General features: G+C 43.0%; 2 protein-coding genes across 4 annotated transcripts in view; both read left to right on the top strand.

The window, feature by feature from the left end:
- Window positions 1–21,529, top strand: part of LOC146606957 (ribonuclease inhibitor-like) — a 100,136-nt gene that overhangs the window by 40,528 nt on the left and 38,079 nt on the right. The gene's annotated exons all lie outside the window — the stretch shown is intronic.
- The window catches only part of LOC146606958 (protein NLRC3-like), a 38,297-nt gene continuing 27,732 nt past the window's right edge, over window positions 10,965–21,529 (top strand). Inside the window, exons 1-5 of one of the 3 annotated variants that reach the window (XM_085349106.1) lie at window positions 11,011–11,031; window positions 11,451–11,566; window positions 13,391–13,473; window positions 15,306–15,377; window positions 15,482–17,270. In XM_085349106.1, coding sequence (XP_085205232.1) covers window positions 11,014–11,031; window positions 11,451–11,566; window positions 13,391–13,473; window positions 15,306–15,377; window positions 15,482–17,270 — 2,078 coding nt within the window. In that variant the 5' untranslated portion in view covers window positions 11,011–11,013. Of the gene's footprint in view, window positions 11,045–11,450; window positions 11,567–13,358; window positions 13,514–15,135; window positions 15,378–15,481; window positions 17,271–21,529 lie in introns of those variants that run through there. The other 2 variants (XM_085349107.1, XM_085349105.1) reach the window with 2 other exon arrangements.

The following is a 21,529-nucleotide window of genomic DNA, read 5'->3' as shown; positions in this document are numbered from 1 at the left end:
TTAACTCTCTGAGCTGCCACAGTCTTATAAACCCACCCGCTGTCTCAGGTCAGCTGATCAGCTGTTCCTGAATGTTCCCAGGACTGAGCGTAAACTTAGAGGACATCGTGCTTTTGCTGCAGCATCTCTGAAACTGTGACACGATCTGCCTTTAGAGATTAGACAGGCTTCTTCTCTGCCTGTTCTTAAATCACTCCTGAAAACTCATCTCTTCACCCTGACCTTTGACACCTTGTAAGATGTTGGTTTTTAGTTTGAGTTTTTTAGTTTATTTTTGCTGTTTTATCTTGTTTTGAAATATAGGGCTGTTTACATTTTTTATGTATTGTGTGTTTTATTTTTTTACTGTTATGTTTTATTCTATTGTTCTTAACTCATTTACTGTACAGCACTTTGGTTTTGTCCTGGGTTTTTTAAAGTGCTTTCTCAATAAAGATGGATTGGATTGGACTGGAAGATAAACACTTTAGTTTGCAGTACTGTGGTGAGTTCACAGTAAAGCACTGTGTTGGACTGGCGCACAGTGATTGTGGCGTTCATGGTCAGTGTTAGGTTACCTCAAGTACAGTGGATTCATTTGCATTTAAGCTGATGATGCTTCGATTAAGTCATCAAATTTCACCTTTATATCAGCTCTATAAGCCAATTCTCAGGATACTGTTAGTGTAGGAAATGGAAAGACAACCAAGATATCTGTGAAACGTCTGCTTACATCTTGAATTCAGCTCCGGCGTATGTGGTAAGTTGTTAATGAGTGACTTTAATTTATTCTTTCTTCAGATGTGGCTATACACTCTACTGAGAATAAGCATACTGTCATGATATGAGTGGATCTTCAAAATAGACATCAAAATAGGTCATGGAGAAAATAAGTATAAAAAGTAAAGATCTTATTAGGAATAATACTTTTTGGATAATTATAACCATCATAAGCAACCGAATCATCTCAACACGTATTTGCTCAAAAATGTATTTATTACCACAAACATGTATTTAATTATCAACAAAAGGAAAATCAACAGTTTCTAGAACTCCAACAGGGGCAGGACTTGGAGGTACTGGGATTTCAGGAGGCAGCAGAATGGTACACTGGTCAGTGTCATTATTATTGACCTGTGATGGTGGATGGCCTTGGAGGGAGCTGAGAGGTAACTCAGACCTCTTGTCTTCAGGACACGTAAAGCAAACATACTCCTTCTCAGCAGCTGGAGACTTAGAGACATCCCAACTCATCAGCCTCATGCGTTTGGGCATCAAATGTTCCTCTTCATCATTAACAGAAAAAGCAGTAGAATACCTGCGCTTTCTGCAGAGACCTACCTCTGCAGTGGGTGGAGGTCTCGGAGGCAGAGGAACATCGCTAGGACACATGAAAAATGTCACTTCATCATCCAGGGATGTATGATCGTTTTTCAAATCTGGATTAATGATCTTGTCAGTGTACTTTGCATGGAAGCTGGCATCAGCAGGTGGAGGATTTGAAGAAACTGGAACATCAGAACTCATCAGCCTCATGCGTTTGGGCATCAAATGTTCCTCTTCATCCTCCACAGAAAAAGCAGTAGAATATCTGCGCTTTCTGCAGAGACCTACCTCTGCAGTGGGTGGAGGCACTGGGATTTCAGGAGGCAGCAGAATGGTACACTGGTCAGTGTCATTATTATTGACCTGTGATGGTGGATGGCCTTGGAGGGAGCTGAGAGGTAACTCAGACCTCTTGTCTTCAGGACAAGTAAAGCAAACATACTCCTTCTCAGCAGCTGGAGACTTAGAGACATCCCAACTCATCAGCCTCATGCGTTTGGGCATCAAATGTTCCTCTTCATCATTAACAGAAAAAGCAGTAGAATACCTGCGCTTTCTGCAGAGACCTACCTCTGCAGTGGGTGGAGGTCTCGGAGGCAGAGGAACATCGCTAGGACACATGAAAAACATCACTTCATCATCCAGGGATGAACGATCGTTTTTCAAATCTGGATGCATGATCTTGTCTGTGTCCTTCGAATGAAAGCTGGCATCAGCAGGTGTTGGACTTAGGAGCTCACATGCAGGTGCGCTGATAGGTCGGAACATGAAAGCGGGAACTTCATTGTCCAGAGCACAACGGTCTGCACTGGATGAGCGTGGGAGCTTCTCCTTTGCCTGTGGAGGAGGCAGACTTTGACTTTGTGTTGCAGAGGAACATTCAAGTCATCTGACGTTTTGCTCTGTTACATATTATTATTGTTGTTGTTGGATTTTTCTTTAAAAATTCACACGATTTAATGTTTAGAAACAGACACAGTGAAGGGTAACTTACCACAGCTCGAGCCATTTTAGGCGTCTGTCAAGGCAAAGACTCAGGATTTGGTTTCTCTGTGTAAGATTACAGGACAGTTGTCAGTTTCATTTTCAAGTCAGTTGGATAAATTCATATCAAACTTCTCAAACTTTATCATTAAAGCATTGTTTAGGTGGACAAATATGAAAGATATGAAGATAAAAACAGTAACAGCTGGCAATCAAGGGAAAACAACCTTACGAAAAAGGTCTTAATCATTATTGTTTAAAAGTAAATCTTTCAGTCCTTACTTCAGTGATTGTTTGAAGTCTCTGTGCTTGTTGTCAGTCGCAGATTTGTGTAAAATATTTGCAGTTTGTGAATAAAGTTTGCAGGAGCTCCAAAGTTTGTCTGTTCAATACCAAAGTAATGAGGAGACTGAGTGCAGGTTTGGAATCCTCAGTGACAGAAGAATGCAGCAATATTTGAATTTGAATTTGTTATTGTTTTATTAACAACAACTACCAGGATCATACCATAGCAACACAGTGATGCCCAATCAAATGTCAGGTACAAGGGATAGCCCACATACACATCCAACAGCACAGTAAAGCAATGGGCACCAATGCCACCAGTCAGGCCTTAAAAATACCTGAGTTATATAACAGCACACTGACAGTGTCTCATCCAAAAATATAAAATGTATAAATACAGTTAATATCATTTTCATTTAAATTTTATTTAATTCTCTTCATGTAGTGCCAAACAGATGTCTCAAGTCGTCACTGTTACAACATAGATAAACATGAACATGAAATCCATTATTTAATTCTCTTCCATTCACTCCAGTTCAATTCAATAGCTATATAGATGGATAGACAGATACTGTATTATATACTATATTGATTCCAAATGGAGAATTAATGTGTTATATCACCAGGATAATGAATTCAAGTAGTACAATCTCCAATAAACAGACAACACAGTTAAAGTTCAAAGTGCAATATGTGCAGGATCCAGGCTTTATATTGTAAGATGCAAAATGTTTATATATACATAACATTGTTGAAAAACTAAAGAAAGTTAAAAATCAAAATAAGTTTATTGTCACTGTGGCTGATGTGATTGCAATATGAACCCGGAAGCAGACAAGGGAGAGATGGAACTGAATCTTAACAAAAAAACAAACCATTTATTAGGTTGAAAAACACGAACACAAAACAAGGCCCAGCAAACAGGGGCGGAAACTAAAACTAAAACCTATCCTGGGAATAACTCGGTATGACTATGACAACTATGACAAGAAAAACATGAACATGAATCCGAGGAGGTGCATGCGAGAAACTCTGATGAAAAAACATGAACATGAACATGGACCTAAACAGAATCAGGAGATAACCTGAAACCCGGAATAACGTGAACGGAGGAAAACGCACCAACACTGCCCAGAGGAAGACAGCGGACTTAAATACACAGAAGAGAAAGGAGGGAAGTGGAAACACAGCTGACACAAATGAACCTGACACCACAGGGGAAGCAACATGAAACACACTGAACATGGAAACACAACCCTTTCATAATAAAAGACGAAACAAGGAGAGACGTGGACGTGTGATGGGCTGAGTTGCCAAATGGCTGGTAGGCTTTTAGCTAGGCTTTAGCTTCAGCCAAGTGGAAGCTAAATTGGCTAGTCATTCATATGTAAATTAGGTTGTTACCTGAGAATTCTGGAGGGGAGTGGGGGTGTGTGAATGATTGCTGATTTCTAACTGCCAACTGCCTCTTTGTTTGTCTGGGGGGGAGCTGCTAAAAGCGGTGAACTTCCTTTTGTGTTCGTCTTGATGCATTCTCAATCATCCAGGAAAATAAATCTCCAAAAGTCACCAACTTGGAGTGGTTAGTTTCCTGAGCCACAAGGAAACTTGTGTTTCAGTTTGCCATCTTAGGGAGAAGGAGGATCATCACAGTTTTGGTGGTTGTATGAACTTAGAATGCATAAACTAATAATTTGTTTTAATTAAAAAACTTTCCCTCTGTCATTTCCTGAGTGTTTCAAAATAAAAGTCCTCTCTTTCATGTTTTGAATGTGAGGCTGTTCCTGTGATGCCTTCAAATCTGTTTCAGTCTGCAGATTTTTACATTTCAGACCCAAAGTGACTCAGGCAAAAGCAGAAACACACAAACAGAAAGAAACAGGAAAATATGTGTTTCTGTGAACAATGCAGCAGCAAAATGAAAGACCAGGACTTATTTTTAATGATTGACCAGTGTTGGGTAAGTTACTTTAAATTAGTAACTTAGTTACATTACTAGTTACTTCTATCAAAAGTAACTCAGTTACTTCAAGTTACTCGTTACTTTCAAAGTAACTAGTTACTAGGGAAAGTAACTTTGGTTTTACTCAGAATTCTCTTGTTAATGTGTTGCTTCCATAACTTTGCCAGTCTTCTAGCTTGCTTACTTGCCACAAGTGCACTGTGCCACCTACCAATAGAAAGGAAAAGATAAGGTGCATATTTCCACGAGAGAAATCCCACGCCTGGACCGCCGTTGACCGCCACCATGATTCTAGCCTACGTCACAGCATCATGTGCGCCTTTTACATCCAACACAAGAACTGCAGTCGTGGTGCTGTCGATTATACTCAGAACTCGGAAATTCTGCCTTCTGAATAGGAAGATGTAGGTAACACCAGACTGCAGATGAGCTGCATACAGGGCTGGACTGGGACAAAAAAATCAGCCTGGGCATTGTGACTAGAGACCGGCCCACCATTATAGCAAAAATCCTAAAGCCTTTGAATGAAAACAAACGCTGTTGTGACAGTGATGCTCACTGTCTTGATGGTGTATATGCATCAATCTATCAATCGTTTGTTGTAAGATTCAGATAATTATTTTTTAAAAGCGAGACACTTTAAATGAGAATAAGAAAGAAAAGTATTTCCTTGTGACCCCCTCTCCCTGTTAATGCCCTACCTGGCCCCCCTGGCAAAACTTTGCTAGAGCTGCCCCTGCACAGTTACCAGCTGTCAGCTACCTAAAAAAGGATCCTGGTGTTATTTGTCTCTCAGAAACAGTTCATAACTTCCCTTCAACTCATCCATGTCACCTAAAAGGTAAACCTGTTTCTCCATCACAGCTCTGATGATTCAGTAAGGACATCTCCTGGTTTCATCTTCATGTTTCCCTCTCATCACATAACCAAACCGACATCATGACCAGCAGCTTTTTTGCAGCTGTGGCTCCAGCAAACATCAGCTGATACTAGAAATTAATATGAAATAAATTCTAACAACAGCTGATCAAGCTTAAACGTGCTGCTGTTGTTTAACGTGAACTCCGCTGGTTTCCTCTTTCTGATGCAAAGTGGGAGATAAACAAACAAGAGAGACGATCAGCTGATCATTGATCAGTTTTCATGATTGAAGTAGCAACAGGAGAGGGAGGGGGAGAGAATGAGAGAAGAAGAGGCAGCTGTGCAGCAAAGACACAGAATAAATCCAGCTTTGTGCCTTTTTCATTGTAGCTGAATTACGGGACTAACTGTTCCTTTTCACCTCAATAAGAAATGCGTAATATTTTCTCTGAATACCAGATGAGACGGTTGGCAATTCTAATAACTTATGAACAAAATAAAGTTCAACATCATTAACTTCATAGCACCCACCCAGCTGTATAGAAACTCTGTCATGCTAGCTAGCACGCAGTACGGAAAAAGTCAGAATAACAAAAATAAACTCCACCTAAACTTGGTTTATATCTGACCCAGAGAGACTGCAGGTCATAACTTCTTACCTGAAGTTCAGTTCACACTTGGACCGGCGGCTGCCTCGGGTCTCTTTTCCTTCTGAGTCCCCCTTTCCCTCCTCCACCTGCTGGCTTCCACCACTTGCTAATGTTACTGAATCTGTGGAAGCTCCGCGATAGCCACCACACGAAGTAACGAGTAACGAGCCTATCTAAATCCCAGTAATGACTAACGCGTTCCTGATTTTAGTATAATAACTAGTTACCGTGCTCGTTACCACAATAATAACGTAGTTACTGTAACACGTTACTTAATAACGCGTTAGTCCCAACACTGTGATTGACAAAAACATTAAATGATCATGTTTATTTTCACATCAATGTTCCATCGGTCCTTCTTTTAGAATAAGTTTAGAAATGAAAAATACTAATAACACACCAGGAAAAAGCCAACAGCACGAGTCCTGAAAGGCTTAAAGAGAAAATAAACGCACAAAGAATGAAACAAAAAGGCACAAAACCTCAAAACAAGAGTGAATTAAATCTGAGCGACACACAAAGATGCTAAAAGCCCCAAACATGAACCTGTGAGGTCATTAATACCTGTGTGTGTGCATGTTTACATGTCTTTGTGGGGACCAAAATGCCCGTCCCCACAAGTTTGAAGACATTTTTGAGACTCAGAATGTGGTTTTAGTGTCAGGGACAGTCAGGTCAGGGTTAGGCATTCAGTCTTAATGGTTAGAGTAAAAGGCTGAGGAGAGCATGATGTCAAATAGATGTCCCCACAAGGATATGAAAACACAACCGTGTGTGTGTGTTACTGTGAATTTGTGAGACAAGTGAAGATTTCAGAATCAGTGAGAAATGTTTCACTTCCTGTTGGTGAAGAAGAGCAGACTCCTCTTCAGCCACAGAAATGAAGAAGCTTTTATTTTGTCAGCCTGACAAACATGAGCTCAGCCACGAGCAGAGGCGACCCTGCAGAGGTGAAGGTCACAGTCAGAATCAGCGCCAGAGAACCGCACAAGGACGGCCTCATTGGTCACGGCTGAGTTCATTATGTGATGGTAACAAGCTGATTATTACAGAACAGGAAACACACGTCTGCTCATCAAACACCAGCTGCTGCTGCTTTTATCAGTCTGACAACAAAACCTCACAAGAAAGAAGTTTTTGTGAGTTTGCAGCGTTCCTCTAAACTGAAAACTAAAACAGCCTGAAAATGGGAACATGCACCCACACTCGAGAGTCAGGCAGCTTAAATGTGTTTGTCTTCATCTGTAGTTACGTTTCATTGGCTGGAAATGTGCTAACTGGAATCATTCATGAGTCCAGATGAACAAAAACAAGTGTTTACTGCTCCACGCTGCACGAATCTGAATCAAAATCACTCAGACGCGCCCACGTAGGCATTCCACTAAAACCATGTGACCACCTTCACCTTTAAACCTGTCGTGAATATAATTTTAGACTCTTCACTTTATTTTGAAAGAACAGATTTGCAGGAAGTGCGGCTGCTGCAGAAACTCTTCACTTTTCACTGGCTTTAATCTTGAAGGTTTCTCCCAGAGGTGGGACCAAGTCATTGTTTTGCAAGTCTCAAGTAAGTCTCAAGTCTTTATCCTCAAGTCTCAAGTAATGTCAGGCAAGTCAGAGTCGAGTCTCAAGTCACTGGTGTAAAAGTCCAAGTCAAGTCACAAGTCTTAGAACATTTTTTCAAGTCAAGTCTAAAGTCATAAAATTAATGACTCGAGTCTGACTCGAGTCCAAGTCATGTGACTCGAGTCCACACCTCTGGTTTCTCCAGATGTGGAACTTTCATGCTAAACATTCAACATCTGACGACCGTCTCCGTGTAAAACACTGACAAACTCAAACTTTATACGGTAACTGACAGATTTATTCCTCCATTTTCAGGCATTTCACAATGAACTTGGATTAGTTTGATGATTTTATTCACGTTGGTGAATAAAACCAGCCAAGAGGCTGATTCCTGCAGAGGAGGAGGCAGAGTGGAGGAATCTGCAGGTTCTGTCTCTAACACACAACCAGAGCTTCAATCATAACGAGCACATAATAAAACCATGATCCCCCTGATCGACTCTTTTAGCCTGTTTCCTCTGGATCGAACAGGATCTAACAAACCCCAGCTTCTGCTGGGACACTGGTCATCATGGGAGGAAAAAGATGGCTGCCGTGTTGCCGTTTCCTGTCTTACACCAGCGTTATACTTCCTGTATCTGTGGGTCAGAGGATGAACTTAAAGCTTTCAGTCTGCTCTACAACCCACCACCTATCCACACGTCTTCTAAGTGGACTGGAAATCAGTAAAACTTCTACCAGACTTTAGTAAATATTGCATTAAGATGAGCAGACAGATTTTAATCTCAGCATCGTGCACACAGATTTTTCAGGACACTGGAAGAGTTCCTGCCGTGGATTTAGATGTTAGTGTTGTGTGGATGATCCCATTCTGTGATCTTTGTGTTACTAACACTGATGACACCACCGTTATTGGACTCATCTCGGACGGGGATGAGTCTGCCTACAGGAGGGAGGTTGAACGTCTGGTGTCCTGGTGCAGCCACAACAACCTGGTGCTGAATGCCCAGAAGACAGTGGAGATTATTGTGGACTTCAGGACGCACACAGCTCCACTCCCCCCCATCATCCTGTCTGACACCCCCATCACCTCTGTGGACTCATTCCGCTTCCTGGGTACCACCATCACCCAGGACCTGAAGTGGGAGCCCACCATCACCTCCGTCATTAAGAAAGCCCAGCAGAGGATGTACTTCCTGAGGCAGCTGAAGAAATTCAACCTGCCAACACGGACGATGATGCAATTCTACACTGCAATCATCGAGTCCATCCTCACCTCCTCCATCACCGTGTGGTACGCTGGAGCCACTATCAGGGACAAACAGAGACTGCAGCGTGTTGTGCGCTCTGCTGACAAGGTGATTGGCTGCAGACTCCCATCTCTGCAGGACCTGTACACCTCCAGGACACTGGGGCGTGCAGCTCGGATCTCAGCTGACCCTTCTCACCCTGGACACAGTCTGTTTGACCTGCTCCCCTCAGGCAGGAGGCTCCGGTCCATTCGCACCAGAACCTCTCGCCATAAGAACAGTTTCTTCCCCTCTGCTGTCGGACACATGAACAATAACCGTATGACTGTTCCCACCACTAACACATGACCCTATGCTGTGTTCACTGCATCATTCCATGTTTGGCACTGATCACCACCTGCACTCATGTATATATCATGTATATATCTATCTACTTAGCACTTTTAATTCTTATTCTTATTTTTATTTTCATGTCTATTTAAGCGTAATTTATGGCAGTATGTTTGCACTGAAGCACCGCAGCAATTTCCTAATGTTGTAAACCTGCTCAACATTTGGCAATAAAACCCTTTCTGATTCTGATTCTGATGCTTTTACACTTTAGGACCCTCGAGACCTCTGCTGCTCAGCCGTCCTGATCGCTGCCTCCACTTTAACCAGAGGCTGTAACCTCTGATCATTTCACCTGCACCGGCAGTAAAACTCTTCTCCACAACCAAACGTGCCATAAACCCGTCACAGCTTCATCATCAGCTCAGTCTCAGCAACATGCAGACGACCGAGCAGCAGAAACTCTGCAGGGAACGTCTGAAGTCTGTTCTTCAGTTTTCCCAGCTCACTGTTTATTGAACATGAGACAGAAAAATAACTTCACCTTTAATGTGAAACTTTTATCGCCTGTGACATGTTTGCAGGAAGTTTTCATGCTGTGATTTAGTGTCACAGCCATAAATATCACACAAGGTAAAAACTACAAGTCCCAGCATCCTCTGTGTTTAGGGAGGAGCAGTGAAAGTGAAAGTGTTGATCCTCCGTTCAGAGCAGGAGGAGGAGGAAGGTGGAGCTGAGGCAGGTGAGTGTTAACACCGCTCTGACATTACTGTGTCTCTGTGGCGGGAACAACAGGCTCCGTCAGTGGAGGCAAAAATAATCAGACTTTGGTTTTTCAAAGGAAACTACTTTATGTTGGGAGAAGCCGCGCGCTCATTGGATAACGGCTTGTCAATCTCAAGTTATTAGCCAATGAGCGCGCAGGTTCACAGTAAGACCCGCCCTTATCACGACGGGTTTTAAAACTAAAATGGCGACAGAAACTCGGTGAGTGGAGTTCAGGCTGACTTTATGAAAGTGCGACGTTTGAGCCACTTCCTGTTCTCAGTCCCGGCGTCCTGATCACCGAGGTTTCTGTTGCTCTGATGTCTGATATTGATTATATCGGTAAACAGGCTGTAGGCAGAAACATCAGGTCTGATCTGAAAATCCCTTCAGAAACAAACTTTAAGAGTTTTATGTCCGTGAGGCTGTAAAACTGTAACGTGTCCTGTGATCCATAAACACTCTGTGATGAATAATCTGAAGTCATTTTGAGCCTGACAGTAGTTTCCTGTCACAGAGCAGAAGCTGCAGGCAGTTTTTGGCACCTTTATATTTAATTTATTCCAAAATAAATCAATAAAGGTAGAAAAGAACTCTCAGTGACATTAAAAATCTATTTTTAAAGACAGATGTGACCAAGTGCAACAAATATAAGATGAGATGTTTACAGATATTTGAAGTATTGATCATATGTAGAACACAGAGCAGGTCCAATAACAGAGTCATCCTGCTCACAAACAGCAGTTTGGTTTCATGAGCTCACTTCCTGCAGTGATCCTCAGCTTCTCTCCAAAGGAGCCGTAACATGTGGGCTCCTCACCATGATGATGATCCCAAACACACTGAGTTCCTTCATCCACCTGATCATGTACTTATTAAATAATGTGATGGTTTTGGTGTTTTTTAAAGACTTTGAGCCTCTAAAATAACTGGTTTGGACTTTAGGGCCAAAGCTCCAACATTAGAAAGCCGTCAGTGTGATGCTTCCAGCACAACAGCACCTCTGAGTGTGTGTGTTTACCTCTCAGACTAACTCCACCCTGACATCAAGAAGATGGAGGAAGAGGACGGAGCAGCATCCAGCTGTGTGTCTGTGAGGAGTGACGGGGTTACACAAACACCTCCACCTTACAGTCATGGACCTGCAGCAATAATGTAAGAACACTACTAACTTTATTAGTCATTTCAACATAACCATGACAGAATCATTGATCTGTGATTGGTTCAAACTGTTTGATCTGAGTTTGATTTTTATTGACTTGTTTTCTTGCTAAGATCTGAACTCTGTAAGTTTAAGTGAAGTCAGTGCAGCAGAATCAGAGAGAAGAGCTGAGAACAAACTGAGTTCATTCAGAGACAGAAAAAACTGGCTGATGATTGGCTGACCTGTCAGCGTTATGAGGCAGACACAATATCACAGAGGGATCAGCTGATCATATGGCTGTCAGAGAGAACTGATCAGTTATTGATGTTTGTGTTTGCAGAGGTCAGAGGTCACAGTCTCCAGTATCCAGCTGTGTGTCTGTGAGGAGTGACTGGTCCAAAAACACACCTCCAGTCTTCAGTGATGAACCTGCAGCAACAGTGAACTTCAGTCATGGAGCTCAGCTGACCATGTAAGAGAGCTGCTGACTCAGAGTTCAAAGGTTGTTTCTATAAATGTTCTGCCAGTGACATCATAACTTAACCTAACACTGGTCTGTGTATGAAGTATCATTTAGTGGCAGTTGTTAAAGTTGTATAATGATGATGCTAGTTTGGGGTGTATTTTCCTGCTGATGCAAATGCATCTACTTTGCCCTTTGTCTGGTGCTTTGGACAAAGACGTCCAATGAAACTCAGAACAACACAGTTTGCACCACCAGCAGGCAGAGGAAGTGGCTGACATCCAGAAATCCTACCAGTGGCTGAACAAAGCTGGACTGAAAGACAGCACAGAGGCACTAATCATGGCAGCACAGGAACAAGCTCCGAGCACAAGACCCATAGAGCCCGGGGTCTACATGGCTCTTTTTGGGGGGGTTGTGTTGTATTAATAGTGACTTTGTTTCTTTGGACCTGACCAAAATCTTTTGTTTTTCAGTTCAGTTGCAACATTGACTAACACTAATGCAGGGGTCGGCAACCTGCGGCTCTTTAGTCCTTACAGTGCGGCTCCTCGTGGTTTGGGAAAATAAATTAGAAGTATTTAGCTGAAGTGTATTTTATTTATGTTCTTTTTTAACTTGTAGTTCTAAATTGGAAGATTATTGTGATATTGAAATATAAAAAGAAAATTATATTTTATTATTTTTTCATCGTTCAAATAAGCGTCACACTCGTGGAAGCCGGTGTACCCGCCGAAACGCCGTGCATTTATCGAGACTTTCAACCCCAGGAAGGCCAATTATGGATCTTCGGATCCACATTATGTCAGCAGCTGTTCTCCACCGTGAACTACGTTAAAAACAAACACCGCTCACGCGTCACAGACGACAGCTTACAGTCCTGTAAAGATGAAAGTGACTTCGTACAGCCCCGACCTGCAGACGCTGTGCGCAGAGGTTCAGGAGCAGAAGTCCCGTTGTAAACATATCACGGCAGACCCGACGATGTTTGCATGAACTCGCTTTTCAGCTTCTCTTTATTGACCACTTTTTGCACACGGTTGCTATACGCACACAGCCGGCTGTAGCTTTGCAGCTCACAGCCCGACACACACCAACACAACAGCACAGACGTTAAGGCGGCGAGGCGTGATTGCCGCTCAGGTGCGTCCACCTCGCCGCTGCAGACCACGCCCCGCCACACACATTAACCAGGTAAAATACATATTTAGGCAGAATTTTGCAAATATCTATTTTTCATCTTTCAGCAGCATAGAGCTTTTTTTCCAATTATTTTTTAAAAGTCAGGTCAAGGCTCCAAAAGCCCAAAGGAGATATAAGGGTGGCGGCTCACAGCAGCTTTTGTTTGCTACATCATTTTAGTTCAGCTGGGTGTCTTTCCTTTTGTTATATTTCTGTAAGAGTTCAAATGTGTTCATTACATAAATAACATGTAATTTTCTCTGTAGCACTTCATGGATTTCATAAGCAACACACCTTAGTTGTTCACACAAAGCATAAAGGTAAAAACAGTATATACAGTGTTATCTTCATTCTAGATGTCAAAAAGTATTTGTGGCTCCCAGTGTTTTCTTTTGCGTGGAAACTGGCTCCAAATGGCTCTTTGGGTCCTGAAGGTTGCTGACCCCTGACCTAATGGTATATTTTTTTTAGCTGGATCGTTCTATAAAAACATGAATCAAATCTGAGAAAAGTTTCCACCTGACCTGTTGAATGTTATTGAAGCCAGAAGTTTGCCTTCATACTGTGTTTCTTGCATGCCTTTTGTGGTGTACTAATTGATGTGAAATGAATGCAATGTGGTTGTGTTTGCAGAGGTCAGAGGTCACAGTCTCCAGTATCCAGCTGTGTGTCTGTGAGGAGTGACTGGTCCAAAGACAAACCTGTAAACTTCAGTCATGAACCTGCAGCAACAATGTTCTTCAATCATGGAGCTCAGCTGACCATGTAAGAGAGCTGCTGACTCATTTACGGGTGTTTGAAATTCTGTGACCACTTTGTAATTTTAGTTTATATTTTAAAGTGTTTTTATTTGTAGTTGCCTGTATTTTTATTACACTGTGTGTAACGTGGTGGTTTGTGCTGTTTGGGATTGTTTTGGTGTATTTGTGTCAGAACATCAGATAAATGATTTCATCACATTTTAAAAGAAAGTATCAGGATAATAATCTGAACTGAGTCATCAGAAATAGAAAGATGGTCTCAACAGGCCACTGAGCTGATCTCCAAAGAAATGCAGAAGATTGAAGAGTCCGAGGCTGTTTATTTGTCACAGGCATCGTCATACACGTACAACACAGTGAAATGTGCTGAGCTGCTCCTGTGACTGGACAAAACATTATAAACGATCATTAAATGAAATAATGAAACATTGTGCAGATGTAATGTTAAAGTGCTTTGTGCCACATTAGCACAGCATGTACTGACAGAGCAGTGCAAGCAGAACAAAGCAAATGAGCAAAGTGATGTAAACAGAGTAACTGAACAGAGTGAGCAGAGTAATATCAGCAGTAATGAAGCAGCAGGATCAGTGTAGCAGCGTGTGACGTCATAATGAATCAGGTATGATCTGAAATATGACAGTGAGACAAGAACATGATGTAAGGTCCTGTTTAAACCCTGATGGTGATGCTATGAGGGGAGCATGTTCTGATTTAGGACTTGGATGGTCTGAGGATAGAAGCTCCTCTCTGTTTGTGTCCTGATGGTGCAGAAGCTTCTGCCTGATTGTAGAAGGAGCTGAAGCCAGCATCATCCCAGAGGTGAAGCTCCTCTGTGTGCAGACCTGAGGTCAGATTCCTCCAGGCTGATGTTCAGGATCTACAGAAACGTGTGGTTGTAGTTATTGCTGCACTGTGTGCTGACAGCAGATACTCAGAACAAAGCGCTGCACACGTGTTCTTTACAAACATCTGTACATATCAAATATGGATCATGGCAGTGAATGAACACGTTTCTGTCATTTGTTTCATTGGCTTCTTTTTTCTGCCTGTGTTCATGTGATTAATGTCTAACACATAAACAGGTTTGTAATCAAACATCACATCATCAGGGAGGCATCATGAAACAAAGTTACTGCTGGAGGCTGAACTCAATTTGGTGGCAATGTTCAAAAATATCACTCAGATCATTTCAAAGCTTTTAGTTCTTCTTCTTCACTTCTGTAAAATAATAGAAAGGAAATCAGAACCCAGAAGTTCACTTCCTGATGACTGAACTCTTTCAAAATAAAGCTGAAAGCTCTGAATGTGACACCGCTGCTCCACCACAGTTTTTAGAGGAGGTCAAAGGTCAGTTCAGAGTGATGGATCCCAAACTTCCAGTACATCCAGTGAAGGACATAATCAGCTCTGTGATGAAGGCTTTTACTGTGGAGTTTGTAGGCTGATCACTCTGTGTTTAATAAGACAGGCAGGAACAGCAAAGGAAACTTGGATTCTGAACTCAAACACAAGTTTCTCCACTTTGACTTTTCTCTGTGACCATCAGAGCTTCTGCACAGTGTCATCAAATCTGGATGTTTGTCACTGACAGTCAATGATTTTAGTGATAAAGAAATGTGTTCACAGAGGGAGGAAGAGGAAGAGGAGTGGTGTCTGTGAGGAGGAGCAGCTGTCCTGCTGTGCTTTGTGTCAGGACGTCCTGAAGGATCCAGTCTCTACCAGCTGTGGACACTGGTTCTGCAGACAGTGCATCTCCTCATACTGGGACCAGTCTGCTTCATCAGGAGACTGGTCCTGTCCCCAGTGTGGAGAAAGATCCAGAAGCAGAGCTGGACTGCAGACAGCCAGTCAGAGCAGCTGTGTACAAAGTAAGACTGAACATCTGTCTGCTGATGGACTCATTTCTGAAAACTGGACTTCTTGTTGTTGTTCAGACATTGAAGAGTTTTCTGTCTGTTTTTCTTTCTTTCAGCAGATGTTGGTCTGCAGGAGGTTTTAGATGAACATAAGATCAGTCTGAGGAGGAGATGTGAACGTGTGACTGAAGGAAGTGATGAAACAGGAAGTAGAACCCTCCTCAACAGGATCTACACTGAGCTCTACATCACAGAGGGACAGAGTGAAGAGGTTCATAGCCAACATGAGGTGAGGCAGCTGGAGACAGCTTCCAAGATGGACGCCCTCCATGACACTCCAATCAGGTGCCAGGACATCTTTAAAGCCTTACCTGACCAACAGAGACCCATCAGAGTGGTTCTGACCAACGGCGTGGCTGGTGTTGGAAAAACCTTCTCAGTGCAGAAGTTCACTCTGGACTGGGCAGAGGGCTTGGAGAACCAACATGTCAGTGTGGTGGTTCTGCTTTCATTCAGGGAGCTGAACCTGATCAGAGAGGAGCAGTACAGTCTTCTGGAGCTGCTCCATGTTTTCCATCCAACACTACAGAAGGTCACAGCAGAGAAGCTGGCTGTCTCTCAGCTTTTGTTCATCTTTGACGGCCTGGATGAAAGCAGACTTTCATTGGATTTCACCAACAGGAAGCAGCTGTCTGATGTCACACAGAAGTCATCAGTCAGCCAGCTGCTGACAAACCTCATCCAGGGGAATCTGCTTCCCTCGGCTCTCGTCTGGATAACTTCCCGACCTGCAGCGGCCAATCAGATCCCTCCTACATGTGTTGACAGGCTAACAGAAGTACGAGGCTTCACTGACGCCCAGAAGGAGGAGTACTTCAGGAGGAGATTCAGTGATGAAGAGCTGTCCAGCAGAATCATCTCCCACATGAAGACATCCAGGAGCCTCCACATCATGTGTAGAATCCCAGTCTTCTGCTGGATCACTGCTACAGTTCTGGAGCACATGTTGACTACAGAGCAGAGAGGAGAGCTGCCCAAGACCCTGACTGACATGTACTCACACTTCCTGCTGGTTCAGACAAAGAGGAAGAAGAACAAGTACCACGAGGGACATGGGACGAGTCCACAGGAGCTGACAGAGGCTGACAGGGAAGTTCTTCTGAAACTGGGGAGGCTGGCGTTTGAACATCTGGAGAAAGGAAACATCATGTTCTACCAAGAAGACCTGGAGCAGTGTGGTCTGGATGTGACTGAGGCCTCGGTGTACTCAGGAGTTTGTACAGAGATCTTCAAAAGAGAGTGTGTGATCTTCCAGAAACCAGTCTACTGCTTTGTTCATCTGAGCATCCAGGAGTTTCTGGCTGCAGTCTACATGTTCCACTGTTTCACCAACAGGAAGTCAGAGGTGCTGAAGGACTTCCTGGGAAAAAAATACAACGAGTCATCTCTGGATGATTTCCTTAAACGAGCCATGGAGAACTCCCTCCAGAGTAAAAATGGCCACCTGGACCTGTTTGTCCGCTTCCTTCATGGCCTCTGTCTGGAGTCCAACCAGAGACTCTTAGGAGGTCTGCTGGGTCAGACAGAGAACAGTCCAGAAACCATCCAGAGAGTCATCAAGAACCTGAAGAATAACAAGAAGTTTAAATCCTCTCCTGACAGAAGCATCAACATCTTCCACTGTCTGATGGAGATGAACGACCTCTCAGTACATCAGGAGATCCAAGAGTTCCTGAAGTCAAAGCAAAGGTCAAAGAAACTCTCTGAGATCCACTGCTCAGCTCTGGCCTTCATGCTGCAGATGTCAGAGGAGGTTCTGGATGAGTTTGACCTGCAGAAGTACAAAGCTTCAAAGGAGGGACGACTGAGACTGATTCCAGCTGTGAGGAACTGCAGAAAGGCTCGGTGAGTCCAGATGTGATCATTACATCATTGATCAGTGTCGGTTAATAGTTTAATGTTTAAATTAAAAACACAGTCCTTGGTTATAAAGTGCTTTACAAACACCAACATTACGGCTAACAGCTGGATTCTCCTGTTTCAGTGCAGCTAGCCAAACAACAAAGAGCCACTTGCTGCTAAAGACAGAGTGAAAGTGGACGGTATATCCTCCATTCTTAATGTAAAACACATGCAGTGAATTGTAATGCACCATCTGTGTTTCCCTTCATGCAGTTTTCTCTTTATGGTGGACTTGGATATTTAAATGTTTACCTCCTGGAGAGTCTTGTTCACTTGATTAGTTTTTGTGAAGGGGATTCTCCTCACCCCGTCTCCAAGGGAGACACCAGCTACCCTTCAGAGAAAATTTATTTGCCCCACTTGTAACCACGATCTGGTTCTTCCAGTCACTGCCCACAGCTCGTGACCATAGGTGAGGGCAGGGACGTAGATCGACCGGTAAATTGAGAGCTTCGCTGTCACGCTCAGCTCTCTCTCTTCACCACGACAGACCGGTACATCGTCTACCTCACTGTTACCGCAGCAACGGTCTGTCTGTTGATTCCTGCTCCCCTCCCCCTTCTTTACACGACCCTGAGATACTCAGACTCCTCCACCTGGGGCAGGAACGTCTCTGACCCAGAGTGGGCACTCCACCCTTTCCCAGCTGAGGACCATGATGCTGATCCTCATTCACACGGCTTCACACTCTGCTGAGAACAGCTCCACTGTGAGCTGCAGGCCATCACCTGATGAAGCCAACAGAACCACATCCTCTGTGAAAACAGAGACCAGACTCTGGCTGTATCCCAATTCAGGGTCTGCAGCCTTAAAGGCCGCATTTTAAGGCCGATTACGTCACAGCGACGCGACGAAGGTCGCTGCTCGAAATGCAGCCCTCAAATGCGTCCTTAATTTCGCTGAATTTTAAGGACGTGGCGGTGTAGACTTCATATAGTATACTACTATACTATACACTATTATTAGTGTAGTCTACTATACTATACACTATTATTAGTATAGTATACTACTATACTATACACTATTATTAGTGTAGTCTACTATTATACTATACATATCTGTTTTTAACAGGGAATCTTGATCATGTTACATTTGACTTCTGTTGAGCTTCTTGAATTGTCACCTTCAGTTCCTTTCATTTACTCTTCCAGTGTCTTTGGTTTAAATGTATTTACCCTGATAACTGCATATGAAACAGTTGACCTCTTGTCACTCACTATTATCTGTTTGCCATAAAAGTGTTGGTGATGTGTTGGGAGAATCATTATTTTCAGTCTCTTCTTATAAACATAGTGAGGCAAAGATGTGGGTCGTGGTCCCTGATAATCAGACGTGTCTGTGTTCTGTTACATGTGACGTTAGAGAGGTTTTAGTGGAGATAAAAACAGGACCAACATCACTCGTGACTGCTTTCCTGTCTTCAGTGTGTTTACTGGTGGAGCTCGTCCTCCTGTTGCATCTGTCACAGCTGTTACGCTCCTCTGTGACTCCTCCTCTATCTGCTGTGACACTGCAGGAGTTTTTGGTCATGGCGTGTGAATAACTGCCGAGGTCGGCTAGGACGACGCCACCACTCGTTGTCAGACCCTGTCACGCTGTCTGGTGTCATCTTTAGCCGAGGTTATTAAGAACTTCAAAATGAAACCAGTCTCTGTTTTCAGTCTCCGCCCTCTTTTGCAGCTTTGAGCCAGGTTGTAACACCTGTTAAAGTCACCACCTGTTGTGACCGGGGAGTGAGATGAGTGTGAGAAAGATGAAAACAACGTCTCATTCTGACTAGTTACTGGGAACTGATGTGTGATGATGCAATAACAAAGATGACTGTTTCTATGATTTTCTGTTTTATTAATTGTTTTTATTGATGATAAGGACAGGCAGAGGAGATTGGATGGATTTACTTCGTTTTATTATTTTGCACTGAAATGGAGTCCAGTGTACAGTCCTTGGCGTTGCACATATGTTTTAGCTGAGACTGTAGTGGGCACTCTTTAAATGTCGGGTCAGTTTGTCACGTTAGAGCCTATTTGTGCCTGTTAGTGCTGACGATGACTTCAGACCGAGCTGACTGAGGGGTCTAAGCTCATGATGCCACCAGCAACACCCGGGTCATGCTGCAGAGTTTTCAAACCCCGCTGACACTCGACATAATTTACTCAGGTTATATCAGGTGATCTAAGAAAGGCCGCTTAGAAAGAAAAGCGAGTGCACTGCTTTAAGTTTCTTGAAGATGTTTAATCCGAACATTCAGCTTCTTCACTTCTAAAACCAAAAAGTGGAGAGTCCCAGATTTCAGTGTTTTGGTTCAGTTTAATGTAAAAATGGAGATGAAACACATATAAAGGCTGGTTTACACCACTGAGCCCTGCTCTAAAACACTGACACAGATCTGTCTGTGAAGCTGGCTTTAACAAATAAGAGCTTAAAGTTTTAAAAACATGTTTAGCGCCGAACTGTCCACTTTACTGTCTGTAGCAGGAAGTGGCTGTTTGGCACTGAAACGGGAGAATCCAGCTGTTAGCTGTGATGTTGTGTTTGTAAAGCTCTTCATAAACGAGGACTGTGGAGGAGGAGAGCCTGTGTGAGTCAGGTGGTTCACCGGCCGAGTGTATCAGCGGCAGAAACAGCTGATCAGCGCCGTTTTATGCAGTAAAATAATCTTTCTGTTCCCAAACACATCCACACAGTTTACAACATAACAGCCCACTACATGCACATCACACCACAAACATGCATAAACTTAAACATAAAATATGTCCTGTACCTGTGTGATCTCTTTAAGTAACTCACAGAATATCAACACTAACGCCACAAGTTTGTTGGTATTTTAACATTTTAACCATTGATTTTGAATTAAAACCAACAGTTAAAATATTTTTACACCTGAGGAAAGAGCAGCAGAAATATTAAGACAGATAAATCGTTCTGTCTTCAGTCTCCATGAACAGCATCAACATCCTCTGGTGAAATTTCTCTTTCCTCCTTAAAATATATTAAATGTCAGTTTAATTCCAGATTAATGGTTAAAACATGTATGTCACATATGAACATCAGGAAATAAAGAAAAGTGACTGATTCAGTTCCATATATGCTCCAGGGAGGCGTTAAGGTTCATTGAAATTGTTCAGTTATTAAAGTTTAATCTGAGCCGAGCTGACTTCCTCAGGAACAAATAAACACCGAGATAAACTTCACCTTACAGATATAATCTAAATGAATCATATCCAATCTCAGAGAGTTGACAGTCAGCTGTGTGCTGGGAGACATGTTTGTCTGCAGTGTACGAGCTCTGACCGCTCCCCAAAAATGTCGGAGTGAATACATTAATATTAAAAGTGTAGCTGGTGACACAGAAACAGAGGATTTAAGAAGTTTAAGTGTAGGTCGGGTCCACACATGTCCAAACACCTGTGCGTAGTCCTGCTTGTTACTCAGAAACGAACACTAATAAAATGGCCATAAGGCCAAAGCAATGGTTTTGACTGGGGTTGACCCCGCCCCCACCCTGAGTGTGGATGCTGAGAGAAGGGCCAGCTGTGAATATGAGGCTGTGGGAGCAGATGGAGAGAGAGTATGTCGGGGTATCCCAGTACAAACTTTACTGGGGTCAGAAATTAGACAGACTCCAGTTCCTTTGTTTGATTTATCTAGTTTGATGTTAGGAAAGAGATTCATGAGATGGAAAAACCTCCCAGTCTACTGAGATTCAGAAATGATTTGTACACATGGAAACTCCCTGAGTGGGAACAAAGAGTGTCCTGTCAGGAAGAGCATTTGGAATATGGATGTTGAGGATGTGACAGTGCCTGAAATCCTGCTGCTGTTCTGAACCATAGTTTCTGATCTGAAGGTCAAACAGAGTCATGATGGTTGTTTCTATTTGTCCCTTTTTAGTTTTGTTTCCCTGAAATCAGATGTGATATCAGCAGCTCTGAGTTCATTCATCATTATTGTCCAGTGATGACATTTCTGCTCTGTTTGGTGACAGTCAGCAGATTTTTCCTGCGCGTGGACGTGAACAGTCGTACCTGACAGCAGCAGGTAGCAAACAGAGATCGTCCTTCCAGCTGGAACTCTTCACTGAGCTGAGCTCATTCAAAATGTTCTAGATTCAAGACAGGAAACAGTCCACATGTGTGTCTTCACTCTGACTCTGGATCAGATCTCAGTGACAGACTGTGGACATTATGGAAGCCTAAATGTGA

Source organism: Diplotaxodon limnothrissa, unplaced genomic scaffold, assembly GCF_057381915.1.
Source record: "Diplotaxodon limnothrissa isolate DT_005_m unplaced genomic scaffold, D_limnothrissa_male_GT1.1 unmapped_scaffold_1, whole genome shotgun sequence".
Taxonomy (NCBI): Eukaryota; Metazoa; Chordata; class Actinopteri; order Cichliformes; family Cichlidae; genus Diplotaxodon; species Diplotaxodon limnothrissa.
The sequence above is the reverse complement of the archived record's forward strand: the minus strand, read 5'-3'. Positions and strand labels throughout refer to the sequence as shown.